The sequence below is a fragment of the Bipolaris oryzae genome, assembly GCF_000523455.1.
Source record: "Bipolaris oryzae ATCC 44560 unplaced genomic scaffold scaffold_97, whole genome shotgun sequence".
NCBI classification, from domain to species: domain Eukaryota; kingdom Fungi; phylum Ascomycota; class Dothideomycetes; order Pleosporales; family Pleosporaceae; genus Bipolaris; species Bipolaris oryzae.
The window spans coordinates 63,618-76,463 of NW_006911373.1; the positions used below are offsets into that span (position 1 = coordinate 63,618).

General features: G+C 52.1%; 7 protein-coding genes across 7 annotated transcripts; 4 read left to right on the forward strand and 3 right to left on the reverse strand.

Annotated features, from left to right (window-relative positions):
* Nucleotides 1–451: 451 nt before the first annotated feature.
* COCMIDRAFT_38160 (uncharacterized protein) lies at nucleotides 452–1,965 on the reverse strand (the record flags this gene model as incomplete). The annotated part of the gene is made up of 2 exons (XM_007691333.1): nucleotides 452–1,336; nucleotides 1,384–1,965. The coding sequence occupies 2 exons, from the start codon at nucleotides 1,963–1,965 to the stop codon at nucleotides 452–454; spliced, it is 1,467 nt and encodes a 488-aa protein (XP_007689523.1).
* A 432-nt stretch (nucleotides 1,966–2,397) lies between these two features.
* COCMIDRAFT_99466 (uncharacterized protein) lies at nucleotides 2,398–3,165 on the forward strand (the record flags this gene model as incomplete). The annotated part of the gene is made up of 2 exons (XM_007691349.1): nucleotides 2,398–2,461; nucleotides 2,519–3,165. The coding sequence occupies 2 exons, from the start codon at nucleotides 2,398–2,400 to the stop codon at nucleotides 3,163–3,165; spliced, it is 711 nt and encodes a 236-aa protein (XP_007689539.1).
* Nucleotides 3,166–3,597: 432 nt separating this feature from the next.
* COCMIDRAFT_49250 (uncharacterized protein) lies at nucleotides 3,598–4,332 on the reverse strand (the record flags this gene model as incomplete). Its single annotated transcript, XM_007691350.1, has 1 exon — nucleotides 3,598–4,332. A coding segment is annotated over one exon (735 nt), but the record flags the coding sequence as incomplete, so codon positions are not given.
* A 626-nt stretch (nucleotides 4,333–4,958) lies between these two features.
* On the forward strand, nucleotides 4,959–5,927 carry COCMIDRAFT_6669 (uncharacterized protein; the record flags this gene model as incomplete). The annotated part of the gene is made up of 4 exons (XM_007691317.1): nucleotides 4,959–5,238; nucleotides 5,400–5,488; nucleotides 5,544–5,694; nucleotides 5,746–5,927. 4 exons carry the CDS (start codon nucleotides 4,959–4,961, stop codon nucleotides 5,925–5,927), a joined length of 702 nt encoding a protein of 233 aa, XP_007689507.1.
* Nucleotides 5,928–6,183: 256 nt separating this feature from the next.
* COCMIDRAFT_99432 (uncharacterized protein) lies at nucleotides 6,184–7,177 on the reverse strand (the record flags this gene model as incomplete). Its single annotated transcript, XM_007691351.1, has 3 exons — nucleotides 6,184–6,729; nucleotides 6,786–7,022; nucleotides 7,082–7,177. 3 exons carry the CDS (start codon nucleotides 7,175–7,177, stop codon nucleotides 6,184–6,186), a joined length of 879 nt encoding a protein of 292 aa, XP_007689541.1.
* Nucleotides 7,178–7,454: 277 nt separating this feature from the next.
* Nucleotides 7,455–9,133, forward strand: COCMIDRAFT_27646 (uncharacterized protein; the record flags this gene model as incomplete). The annotated part of the gene is made up of 2 exons (XM_007691324.1): nucleotides 7,455–9,042; nucleotides 9,096–9,133. 2 exons carry the CDS (start codon nucleotides 7,455–7,457, stop codon nucleotides 9,131–9,133), a joined length of 1,626 nt encoding a protein of 541 aa, XP_007689514.1.
* A 622-nt stretch (nucleotides 9,134–9,755) lies between these two features.
* Nucleotides 9,756–12,546, forward strand: COCMIDRAFT_99472 (uncharacterized protein; the record flags this gene model as incomplete). Its single annotated transcript, XM_007691352.1, has 2 exons — nucleotides 9,756–10,895; nucleotides 10,957–12,546. The coding sequence occupies 2 exons, from the start codon at nucleotides 9,756–9,758 to the stop codon at nucleotides 12,544–12,546; spliced, it is 2,730 nt and encodes a 909-aa protein (XP_007689542.1).
* Nucleotides 12,547–12,846: the final 300 nt, after the last annotated feature.

The following is a 12,846-nucleotide window of genomic DNA, read 5'->3' on the forward strand; positions in this document are numbered from 1 at the left end:
TTGTGCGAATGATGATGTTGAGGGTGAGTTCTCCCCTCTCCTTATGAAGGGTTTCTTCTGCTCACAAAACTAACATAGCGATGACGTAGTGTTATAGTGATATCATCGGTGGGGACGGACCGCATGTTTGGGCACCCAAATCGATGCGAATGATGACATACAAATGGCCGATGCGGTGTCTGCAATAGAAATTTGCATACAGCATAGCGATCACGGAGCTAGAGGTGTCGTGTGCTTATCCCGGGCTTGCTGCGATTGCGCACTGGTGAAAGAGCTAACTTTCGTCATTCTACCCACATCAACCCCATCTCTGCGAGTCAATTAACCACCATGTCTGTCACCAGCTACGGACCACTACCACATTTGCATATTTTGTAACATGCCATTACAAACATTTTTGGGCAAGCGCAATTTGGAACATGTCAACTGCTACAACCAAAACACGCGACACTCAGGCAAAGCTCCGCTTGTCCAACCACCTGTCCACGAGTGCCAACGCTTCCTTGGGCTTGTCAAATGGAACAAGATGCCCCGCTCTGTCTACCGTTGTAAAAGCAAAGGTCGTTTCTCTACCGCTCGCAGTTTTGGTCTTTACCTCCTTGAACCACCCTACTTCTTCTCCGTCATTCTTCCACGCTCTCTTCGGCTGCGCAACAAACGCTGGCTGGCCTTTCCATTGCATCGTGTTGGCCCACTGCAGATTACCCGCAGTATTACACGCAAGATCAAGATTACCTTGATAGAAAAGCACGTCGATACCATGCTCAAGGAGGTACAAAACCTGTGGCTGCGTGCTCTGAACACCATCTCCAGTCAGAGCAAAGGCCCATGTAATATCCAGAGATAGGACCGAATAGTTGCCCGCAGCTTTAGGCACGTTAAGAGCTTGTCGAACCGATGGAAGATTGAGATACTTTTGTATCCTCGGGATTTCAGGGTAGCACAATTCGTCCTTCGTCTCACACCCGTCTGTGATGTCGTAGCGATTGCGACCACCTTCGCCAGACTCGCCGTCGTAGTATTGGATGACCCCCTCGTCACAAACTGTCTCAGCAGCGATGCATATGGCTGGATCCGGATGGTCGTAACAGATTTGGGTGAGCTCCATGCAGCGAGGTAAGTTTGCTGCCATGATATCGCAGCGTGTCTGATTGAACACGGGGCTCTCAACACCGGGATTCGTTGTGCAAAGGGTCTCCCAGTAGCCAAAAGTAGTGTCCTTGGGCGAGACATATGCATTGCCGGTGAAAGTTGATTTGAGGTTGACTTGCGGTCGCTTTGGGTACAGGAGGTTCTGAGACACAATCTGCGCGCCAAGTGCTGGAACATAGTGGCCCTGGTAATCATCAGCTTGTACGTTTGACTATGATGTAAGAAACCTACAGCATAGCTTTCGCCAGTAATATGGAAGTCTCTTCCGGAAAGACTTGGGAAGACTTCGCTGGTGAATAGCTGCAGGAAATGATGCATGTCTTCAGCTGCTGTAAAGCTCGTAGCCGGAAGCGGGACGCCTGGGTCAACATAGCTGAAGCCTACACCAGCCGGCTGATCGACGAAGATGATGTTGGCATTCTTGCTCCACCCATATTCGTTGAAGACAGTGCCATTGCCGTGTTCATTGATCATACATGGTCCCAACTCACCCATCATTCCAAGCATGCCAGACGCACCTGGGCCTCCACTCAACCATAACAACAGCGGATCTTCGGACGGCTTTCTCTGTGATTCGAAGTACCAGAAGAATATATGTTTTGAGCCGACATCTAGCCAACCAGTGTATTGTTTACCGTGAGCGTTGCAAATCGTGTCGTCTTGCTGCTCTCTGATGCGGATGGCATGGTGTTCGGAAAATTGACTCTGGTACAACTGGAAACCTTCAACATCGGGTGTCTCTTGGAATGGCACCTGCGAAAATGAGGAGGCAGGGACAGTCGCTGCAAGCAAACTAGCAATAGAAAGCTTCATGATTGATGTACACCCTCGCGGGACTGCGATGGATGCTAGATTCAGCACAGAATGACAACAGAGCAACGACACGTGACAAATCAGTATTGCAAGAGATAGAGCAGCTGTATGGATCTGGAGAATGACAGATATCCCCAGAGAACACAGGTGAGGAAGGTTGGTGTCCGCGTCACCCCGGGCCCCAGTAAACGATCGTCCAAAGTTAGACAGGGGTGTGGGGATTGGTCTTCACCCGCACCTCGAAACCACCACTGTACGCGACTGTATTCTCAACCCGACGATTTCGCGCGACTTGACCGCGTCAATCAAACCCTTGAATACGATTCGCCTCCTCCGCAATCTCGAACCTCTGCTGGAATCGCGCATCAACCTACAAGTAACCACCTAACAATCCGCAGCACATACCGCCAGAGCAAGACACCCTCCTCCACTATGCCCTACAATAACACTCCGATTGCGCCCAACAAGGAAATTACCGGCCATGTGTCGCTTCCATGTAAGTGGGATATCTGGCCGCCATTCAAATGGCTTCATTGACTAACTCTCTCACCAGTGGCACGCGTGCAGAAGATCATTCAAGCGGACCCAGAGCGCATCACAACTTCCAAGAACGCAGCCTTTGCCATCGCACTCGCCACAGAAATGTTCATCCAGCACCTCGCAACTACAACCTACAATGTCGTAAAAGCCGAGCGCAAGCCTCGTCGCAACATCCAGTACCGTGATGTCAGCAGCGCCGTAGCAAAGACGGATAATCTCGAGTTTCTCGTCGATGTCGCACCCAAGACAAGCACATGGGGCACTGTAAGGAAGAGGATCGAGGAAAAGGAGAAGGAAGACGCAAAGAGGAAGGAGAAGGAGGGGAAGAAAGATACTCTAGCAAATGGCCAGGCAAAACTGGGTGCGCCTGTAGAGACGGTGGAAGGAGATATTGCAGACAAGATCCAAACACCTGAGACTGGCGCCGCTACTGTTTCGCAGTCACCAGACAAGCCAGAGGAGACACCCGACGCTATGGAAGTCGATCAGGGAGTAGACCGTGTTGCGGACAGTGAGCCAGAGGAAGACGCTGCGGCCATGCAAATCGAGATGGAGATGCGCGGTCCACCAAGCCAGCCCGTACCGGCCGAGAACAAGCCTGCCAGTCCAGTAGTTAGGCGGCCGACAGGAGGGTTCACGGCTATTAATGGCAACAAGTAACATGCGCTGATTCAGGGCTTGGGGAAGAAGAATTGTTTGCATTGCATTTGGCGTTCAGCAGGATATACCATGCCGAGAGTACTTGACGAGTTGACGGAATTCGATATGGGGGGTTTGACTATGCCCGGACGAACATGAAAGGATCCGTTCTACCGGATCGCAACATAAATTAAACAACTTCAGATTGCATCATCTGCGTGGCCTGGGCATGATGCTAGATTAGAACCACCTACTTGAAGAAAATTGAATAGTAGTATGACTTGAATCTCCGCCGACTTCATCAACCCACTTTCTACCACTCCATGCACCCGAAATTCAATACTACCTACTAACAAACTACCACGCAACCTTTTCAGATGCATCCCCCTAACTACCCTCCGTATTCCACACCTCCACCCTCCCCACCCACCCTTCCCTCACCACAACCCCCTTCAACACATCCTCTGTCCTCTCCCACGGCACCCCAAACTTCCCACTATTAATCCTACACATCCTCACCCTCCCCACCTCCTCCCCAACCAAACCCAGCAACCCCAAGCACCCCTCGACCGCCCTCCCTGTATTCCTCAGAATCTCCTCTGCCTTATCCTTCCCCTTCCCATACCTCCGACTCGTAAACAGACAACCAATCCAATGCCCCTTGTCGCCGTCCACCGGAGGAATCAACAGCGTCGTACCGGCTGGCACCGGGTTACCGGTTTTTATGGAATGCTCTTTGGTGCAGAAGGCATGGTAGATGGTGTAGGCGTTGGGGTACTGCTTCTTGAAGGCGAGTGCGATGCCGGAGCCCCAGGAGCCTTGGGTGTTGCAGGCGTGGAGGAGCAAGGTGCTGGGGGGTGCGGTGAAGAGGGAGCCCGTGTGGTCGGTTAGGGAGAGGGTCGTGGAGGCTGTGGCGGGAAGGGTTGGGGGAAGGTCTTTGTAGGAAAGAGGGGTAGGGGTAGGTGTCGTTTTGGTGTCTTGTCTTTTTGAGGGGAGGATGGGGGAGGATGTGGATAGTGATCTTTTGCCTTTGCCTTTGCCATTGCCTGTGTCTTGGGGCGCTGAGGTGTCTGGTACTCGTTGGTTCTCGGGTTCATCTTTGCCGGGTTTCTTAAGAGTTGCTTGATTGCGGTCTGTGGTTTTTGGCTTGGGGTAGGAAGTGATGGAAGCGGCTTCGTTGCTGGACATTGTTGCGAGGTGTTTGAGAGTTCTTAAGTGATGTTGCATAGGGTAAGTCAGAGAGGTGCTAAATAAGAAGGGTTTACTGACGAAGACCCTGTGGAAAATAATAAAAAGTAAGGAATTGTCAGTGAGGAGGAAGGTAGTAATGGAGCAAAGGCATGATTCCGTGAATTGATATCACAAACTAGAGGTCAGGCAGCCGCCAAGGCTCTCTCTCACCTTGGGTGAGTCAACAGTCTGTGCATATAATCTACAACTCAATTGTAGCAGCGGGAATGAATATACGATTTCTAAGAGAAGCGACCTGACAGTTCGGAAGCCGGGTAGATTAAATGGCAATATCAAAACGTGCTTTCCCAGAGGATCACATTATTGATCCGATGGTGAGCAAAGACGAAGTCGTAATGTGCAATGTTGTGTATTAAGCAAGCCCAGACGAGACTCACGCTGTTACAATGCCGTGGTGGTGTTCGGGCGATGACGCTTGGATGGTGTTCGTCGGCCACAAGACCTTCTGGCCAATCAGACAACACCTGACATAACGCTCCCTGCCAAACCAGCCAAAACTTCAACATCGTCAATCCAAGCTCCTCTCCATCAACGACCACAACCCCCGCCCACTCGCGTCCACGATGCCCGCTCTCGCCAACACCGCCCGTGCCGTCGCACGCTCATGGACCGCTCACCAATTGCCCGTTGCCCGGGCGGCCGGTTGCACCGCCATGCAGACCCGCAACGCCTCGGCTTCCTCGTTCGATAGTCCCTTCAAGGGCACCCCGGAGACGACCAAGATCCCCTCGTTTGCTGCGTACAGGAATAAGGGTGGCGAGACCGGACCTAAGGTCTTCCAGTACTTCATGGTCGGAACCATGGGTGCGCTGAGTGCGCTTGGCGCGAAGGCGACCGTACAGGGTAGGTCACCAGCACCGCGACAATCCAACGGAGGGATGGAAATTGCTCGGAGGAATTGATATGGAATACTTGGAGTTGGGGGAGAGCAATTGGCCATTTTTCGGATGACATGCGTCCGCGAATTGATGGAGAACCGAACGGCTGACGCAATCGTTCAACAGACTTCCTTGTCAACATGTCTGCCTCCGCCGATGTTTTGGCCCAAGCCAAGGTTGAAATCGACCTCGCTGCCATTCCTGAGGGCAAGAACGTATGTTTTGCAACATCACATGTATTACCCGACGATCGGAAGCTGATGAGCGCAGGTCATTATCAAGTGGCGAGGCAAGCCCGTCTTTATCCGACACCGCACCGAGGACGAGATCAAGGAGGCTGAAGATACCAAGTGGGAGTCTCTCCGTGACCCCCAGCCCGACTCTGCCCGTGTCCAGAAGCCCGAATGGTTGATCATGTTGGGTACGTTGCACCGCGAACCACACAGATGAAGATTGGAATTAACAGCAACAGGTGTCTGCACTCATCTTGGTTGTGTCCCCATTGGCGAGGCTGGTGACTTTGGAGGCTGGTTCTGCCCTTGCCACGGATCCCACTACGATATCTCTGGCCGCATAAGAAAGGGACCTGCCCCGCTCAACCTCGAGGTTCCCTCGTACGACTTCCCTGAGGAGGGCAAGGTCGTCATTGGTTAAGCGGAGTAACTTTTGAAGGGGAGGCGCACGGATGTCGAGACTTGTGTGTATAGGAGCGAGCATCAACAATTTCCTACGGTTTGATTCACATAGATTCGGCTTGTGTCCTTGCAATGTAACACTAGTTAGAGTCACCCTTTGTTTGTGTTGGTTGCAGGTGTTGCTGCGATTCTATTACTGGTACATGTCACGACAATCACGGCATCTTTCGCTCTACGGCTCTCATTGGATGCATCCTGCATGAGCATCAAAGATATCATTGACCGCTTAGATAGGTCTTGACAGCCTCAACAGCGCTCTTGAACTTATCCGCCTCGATTAGCACCATGTGTCCCTTCGGTTTTACTCCTAATTCTTGAAATGCTCTCTTGCTGTCGCTCGCACCCTCGTCTACCGGGGTATCGTAATCAAAGTCCGTGAAGCCCACCGCATGCTTGTGTAGTACCTCGTCCTCGGGATGGAAGTAAAATGTCTCCTGTCCAACGTCGGCCTTCTTGTTCTTCTTCTTGCTCGGTGGCGCATCCCCGCTCGGTAATTGCGATTGGATTTCGGAATAGCATTTTGAGAGCACGAGATAGTGGGTGAATGTATAAGGTTCCTTTTCCTCGACCGCCCATTGGATCTCCTCAAGGAGCATGGTGTACATTGGGGGCACGACCTCGTGTGGCATGTTGATAAAGCGTTCGGTCAAAACAAGACCAACTTGAGCTTCAGAAGATTCGGCGAGCAGTGGTGCGAGAGTGGGGATTGAGGAGGCTTTTTTCGAGAGGTAGGATGTCAGGTCGCTAATTACTTTCTTGTCCTACAGGTGCTTGTTAGACAGGCCGATTCCACTAAATTGACAAGGCGCATGCGCACCTTATGTGTCTGCATGTTCAAGATGGTAAGGAAAGCGTATGGATCCGTCTCATTGCCGTCAACCTTGACCGTACTTCCTAGGAGTGGTTGCGATAATATAAGATCGGCGAGTTCTGAGAGATTGAATAATTGCGCATCGACGTCGAGGAGTTGACGCAACAGGTTTTTAAGTCCGTGGAAGTCAACAGCTGGCTGCGGATCAAACCACTCGAAATCTACATTGACTATGTCCATTTCCTAGCATGCAGCGGTCAGCTCGCCATATTGCAAGAAGAGAAATCGACCGAAGCGCATACCTCGTCGCTGCCAGAGTCGTCGCCATCTTGCTGCGTGCGCTTTTCAGGCGCATCAGGCAGATCCTCGGGATCTCTCTCAGACTTTCTCTTGGCCATTGGATGTTCTGGGTGTGCAGTATACAAAAATCGCTACCAACTGAGCTGAGGCGAGTGGAGAATTCGAGCGACGCGACTTTCGCGCTGCGTCGGCGGCGCTATCGATAGCGAAATTTTGGGCCCCGCCAAAATTTGCGAGAGTCACGGAGCCCCTCCTGCGCCTGCTTTCCGTCCCCAGATACCCCGTCCTCTTTCTTTCAACTTTTTTTCCTCTTCTTGTCAACACTTTCTTTCAGACTCAAGTTTCACACTTTTCAAGTGTACGTCTTCTTTCAAAATGGCGACCGACAACTCCGACCCAATTCCTCCCCACAAGACGTTCGATACCATCTTGGTACTCGACTTTGGCTCGCAGTACACACATTTGATCACACGCCGGCTGCGTGAGCTCAACATATACTCTGAGATGTTGCCATGTACCACTAAAATTGCCGATCTTCCCTTCACACCAAAGGGTATCATCCTCTCCGGTGGCCCATACTCAGTCTATGAGGAGGGCGCACCCCACGTCGACCACGCCGTCTTTGATCTCGGCGTCCCAATTTTGGGCATATGCTATGGATTACAAGAGATGGCATGGCACTTTGGCAAGAACGCCGGAGTAGCCGCCGGCGAGAAGAGGGAATACGGACATGCAAACCTCAAGGTTGAGAACCACGGCGGACACATGGACGAGCTGTTCAAGGATTTGGGCAATGACCTCGAGGTCTGGATGAGTCACGGCGACAAGCTCAGCCATATGCCCGAGGGCTTTGTGACTGTTGCGACTACGAACAATGCGCCATTTGCGGGCATTGCGCACACGACCAGCAAGTACTATGGCATTCAGTTCCACCCTGAAGTCACCCACACAAAGAAGGGAACCACGGTTTTGAAGAACTTTGCCGTCGATATCTGCCAAGCGAACACAAACTGGACCATGAGCAAGTTCGTAGACCAGGAGATTACGCGCATCAGGAAACTCGTAGGCGACAAGGGGCAAGTCATTGGCGCTGTCAGTGGTGGCGTCGACTCAACTGTTGCCGCTAAGCTGATGAAGGAGGCTATTGGCGATCGCTTCCATGCCGTCATGGTCGACAATGGTGTATTGAGGCTCAACGAGGCTGTACAGGTTAAGAAGACCCTAGATGAAGGTCTGGGTATCAACCTCACAGTCATTGACGCATCCGACCTGTTCCTCGACCGTCTGAAGGGTGTGACTGATGACCCAGAGAAGAAGCGCAAGATTATTGGTAACACCTTCATTGAAGTGTTCCAGAAGCAAGCCGAGAAGATCAAGGCAGAGGCTCACGCGTCCAGCGAGGCTGGTGACATTGAATGGCTCCTCCAGGGTACCCTCTACCCTGACGTCATTGAATCTCTCTCATTCAAGGGCCCCTCGCAGACCATCAAGACGCACCACAATGTCGGCGGTCTTCCCAAAGACATGAAGCTCAAGGTCATTGAGCCTCTCCGTGAGCTCTTCAAGGACGAGGTTCGTGAACTGGGCAAGGAGCTTGGCATTCCAGAGGATCTCGTCTGGCGCCATCCATTCCCTGGCCCAGGTATCGCCATCCGTATCTTGGGCGAGGTCACTCGTGAGCAAGTCCGCATTGCGCGTGAGGCAGACCACATCTTCATTGAGGAAATCAAGGCTGCCGGTCTGTACAGGAACATCAGTCAAGCATTTGCGGCGCTTCTCCCTGTCAAGGCAGTTGGTGTTATGGGCGACAAGCGTGTGCACGATCAGGTTATTGCACTGAGGGCTGTTGAGACATCAGACTTCATGACGGCAGACTGGTATCCCTTTGATGGCGAGTTCCTCAAGAGGGTGAGTAGGAGGATTGTAAACGAGGTCAATGGCGTTTGCCGTGTGGTTTACGATAGTGAGTTTTTCTTTCGTCCTCATAAAGGAAGAATATCTGCTAACTTTTACTAGTCACTAGCAAGCCTCCTGGCACCATCGAGATGGAGTAGGAGCCCTGTGTGTTTTTTCGGCTCTGGTTGCTTTGCCAGATATTTTTGTACAGCATGGACACACTTGGATAGGAAGATGATTGGATTTGGATACGAATAGACGATGGATGATAGACCGACTCTTTGATGATACCCTTGCATGACTACTATGAGGTAGTTGAATATGAATATTTTCTTCAATCATGTACCGAAGTGCTGCCGGATGAATGTGTTGATGTTGGGGGTGATTGTGATCTTATCAGTTGGTGGCAGAGATGGAGATCGATGCTAAAATCAGACAAAATTCGCACGTGTCATCTTCACATGCTTATTGACAGGATCATTGAGCATACATGGGCACGACGCGATAGATAGGATCAAAGCAGAAGAGGAGAATGGAAAAAAATCCACATACATGAGAATACCATCTGCTCGATTGCGCAGTCTATGTAGGCTTGGCAGGGCTGTGCAATGACAACATCGGACCCCCGAGACAGTGGGCGCTGGGTCAAGGTGCTGGACCCTTGCATAAGCCCAGGCGAGGCGGGCATTCCGTCTCGCAACGTCGTATCTTTAAACTCTCCTATACATTCATTCCTTTTCTGCGCCGACACGAAGAATCAGGACGAACCACGAGAATGCGATGAATGGGACCGGATTCAGTGGCGAAAGCGGCCATGTATCATCAGCCTCGCAGTCCTCCTCGCTCCATGTAGACTCGTCCTACTCACGGCCGGCCGGCCGACCGCCCTCGACGCGCCGCCAGTCGTCACGCCCAGGCCCAGCTTCGCACTCCTCTTCGTATGCACCCTCGCTGCGGCGACGCACAGCCAGCCACTCTCTGCTCTCGCTCGATGCCGGCGATGAGGACCCCGAGGCTGCAGAGAGCACGCATGTCGAGGCTGCGATTGTCGAGGAGATTGCCGAGATCAAGCGATACGAGGACTTTACGACGATAGATTGGGTGCAGGATGCTGCGCGCGAACAGCTGCGGCGGAAAGCGCGGCAGCGGAAACGAGATAGTATTGGCGTGCGAAAGGATGGGGGTGCCAATAAAGTGTTTTGGGGCCGTGGAAGAGGCAAGTGGAGGAGAAAGATTGCGGAGATGTACGATGCGGGTCAGGCCTGGATTGTCGTTACGCTGGTGGGCGCGGCGATTGGACTCAATGCTGCGTGCTTGAATATCGTGACTGAGTGGCTGAGCGATATCAAGCTGGGACATTGCACCACGGCCTTTTACCTCAACGAGCATTTTTGCTGTTGGGGCGCTGAGGGAGGATGTGCCGAGTGGAAACACTGGACGGGGTTCTGGCCTGCGAATTACTTTCTCTACATCCTCTTCGCAGCCCTCTTCTCTTTCACTTCGGCGAGGCTGGTCAAGAGCTTCGCGCCGTATGCGGCGGGATCCGGTATCTCGGAGATGAAGTGCATCATTGCGGGGTTCGTCATGAAGGGCTTCCTGGGTTTCACGACGCTCTCTATTAAGTCGATTGGGCTGCCCCTGGCTATTGGCTCGGGCTTGTCGGTCGGAAAGGAGGGACCTAGCGTGCACTATGCTGTCTGCACAGGAAATGTGATTAGCAGGTTCTTCGACAAGTACAGGAGGAACGCGGCAAAGACAAGGGAGATACTGAGTGCGAGTGCTGCGGCGGGTGTCGGCGTGGCATTTGGAAGTCCCATTGGAGGCGTACTGTTCAGCTTGGAGGAGATGAGCAATCAGTTTCCGCTCAAGACGCTCTGGAGAAGCTACTTTTGTGCTTTGGTTGCTACGGCTGTTCTCGCTGTAAGCACCCCTGTTTTTTCCTATCTTGTCAGAAAAACAAGACTGACTGAAGCTGCTATAGGCCATGAACCCCTTCCGTACCGGCCAGCTCGTCATGTTCAACGTTTCGTATGATCGTTCCTGGCACTTTTTCGAGATTGTCTTCTACCTCATCATCGGTGTTTTCGGCGGTCTCTATGGCGCTTTTGTCATCAAGTGGAATCTCAAGGTGCAGGTCTTTCGCAAAAAGTACCTTGCTGCGTACCCTATTACTGAGGCTGTCACTCTGGCCGTCATCACAGGTGTTATATGCTTCCCTAACATGTTTCTGCGAATTGACATGACTGAGAGCATGGAAATCTTGTTTCGAGAGTGCAAGCAGGGCAAGGATTACGACAGGTTGTGTGATGCGGCACAGAGGTGGCATAATGTCGCGACGCTTGCTATTGCAACTACCATCAGAACCTTGCTGGTCATCATATCGTTCGGATGCAAGGTGCCAGCCGGTATCTTTGTGCCCAGTATGGCGATTGGCGCGGCGTTTGGCCGTATGGTGGGCATCTGCGTTCAGGCCCTTCACGAATCCTTTCCTACTTCAGCATTCTTTTCGGCCTGTGGACCAGATGGACCATGCATTACGCCGGGTACATATGCTTTCCTTGGAGCCGCTGCATCACTGAGTGGCATCATGCACATTACCGTTTCGGTGGTTGTCATCATGTTTGAGATTACAGGCGCGCTGACTTACATTCTACCCACCATGATTGTCGTCGGTGTCACAAAGGCAGTGAGCGAGCGATTTGGACATGGCGGTATCGCGGATCGCATGATCTATCTCAATGGCTACCCATTTCTGGATAGTAAGGAAGAGCACACATTTGGCGTGCCAGTCTCTCAGGTCATGGAGAGCCGTGTCGTGTGCATATCGGCTACTGGAATGAAGCTACGACAGATGGAGCGCCTGATGAATGAAAACCAATACCAAGGTTACCCTATCGTCGAAGACTTGAAGACGAAGATACTGGTTGGATACATTGGGCGCACCGAGCTTCGGTATGCCATTGAACGCGCGAAGATAGAGCAGCACGCCCCACCCCATGCCAAGTGCTATTTCACGCATCCATCTGCATCTACTCAGGGTACCATGCAAACACGTGGGGGAGCTGGAGCATCGCCAAACACGACGTTTGAGTCTATTCCTAGTACCTCGTCGCAGACCAATCTCGACTTTACACGATTTGTTGATCCCACTCCGTTGTCTGTTCATCCCCGCCTGCCCCTAGAGACGGTTATGGAAATTTTCAAAAAAGTAGGACCGCGAGTCATCTTGGTCGAGTATCGTGGCCAGCTTACCGGGCTCATTACTATCAAAGACTGCTTGAAATACCAGTTCAAGGTCGAGGCGGGGCATGGTGGTGCTGGTGGTACCAATGGTGACGAGGGTATGGAGAAATTGGCGGCATTTGGAAAGCGTATCATCAACTGGGGACGGAGGAAAGTGGGGATGAAGGAGGTTGGGGAGTTGAGGCTTGCTAGTCCGATGCCTGAGCAGGGGACGGGGGGGAGGCACGGTGAAGCTTTTGCTATTGGCGCGGATGATGAGGAGAGCGACGATGACAGCGAGGACCAGGGCACGGAACTTGATGATAGGAGGGCTGGTAGGAGTGGATAGTCAATCTTCGTGTACCAACAAAGCTAATGCTGCGCCAATGATGGATGCTCTCTTTTTTGTGGTAGCCCAACCGGCGTAGTATGGTAGAGTTAGAGATTGAATTGGAGGAGCGGGAAGGCTAGTTTGGAAAAGTGGGCCTGTCAACGTCGCACTTTCACGTGGAGAATTGTTACTTGCTGGTCTAGCCGTGGCCATGTCTGGCATGTCAGAGTCGTCAAAGACATAGTGACAGGACAACAGGAGTAATCAAGACAATACTAGCCGCCCAAAGCATGTGCTGACTGCGAGTAGAATAATCGT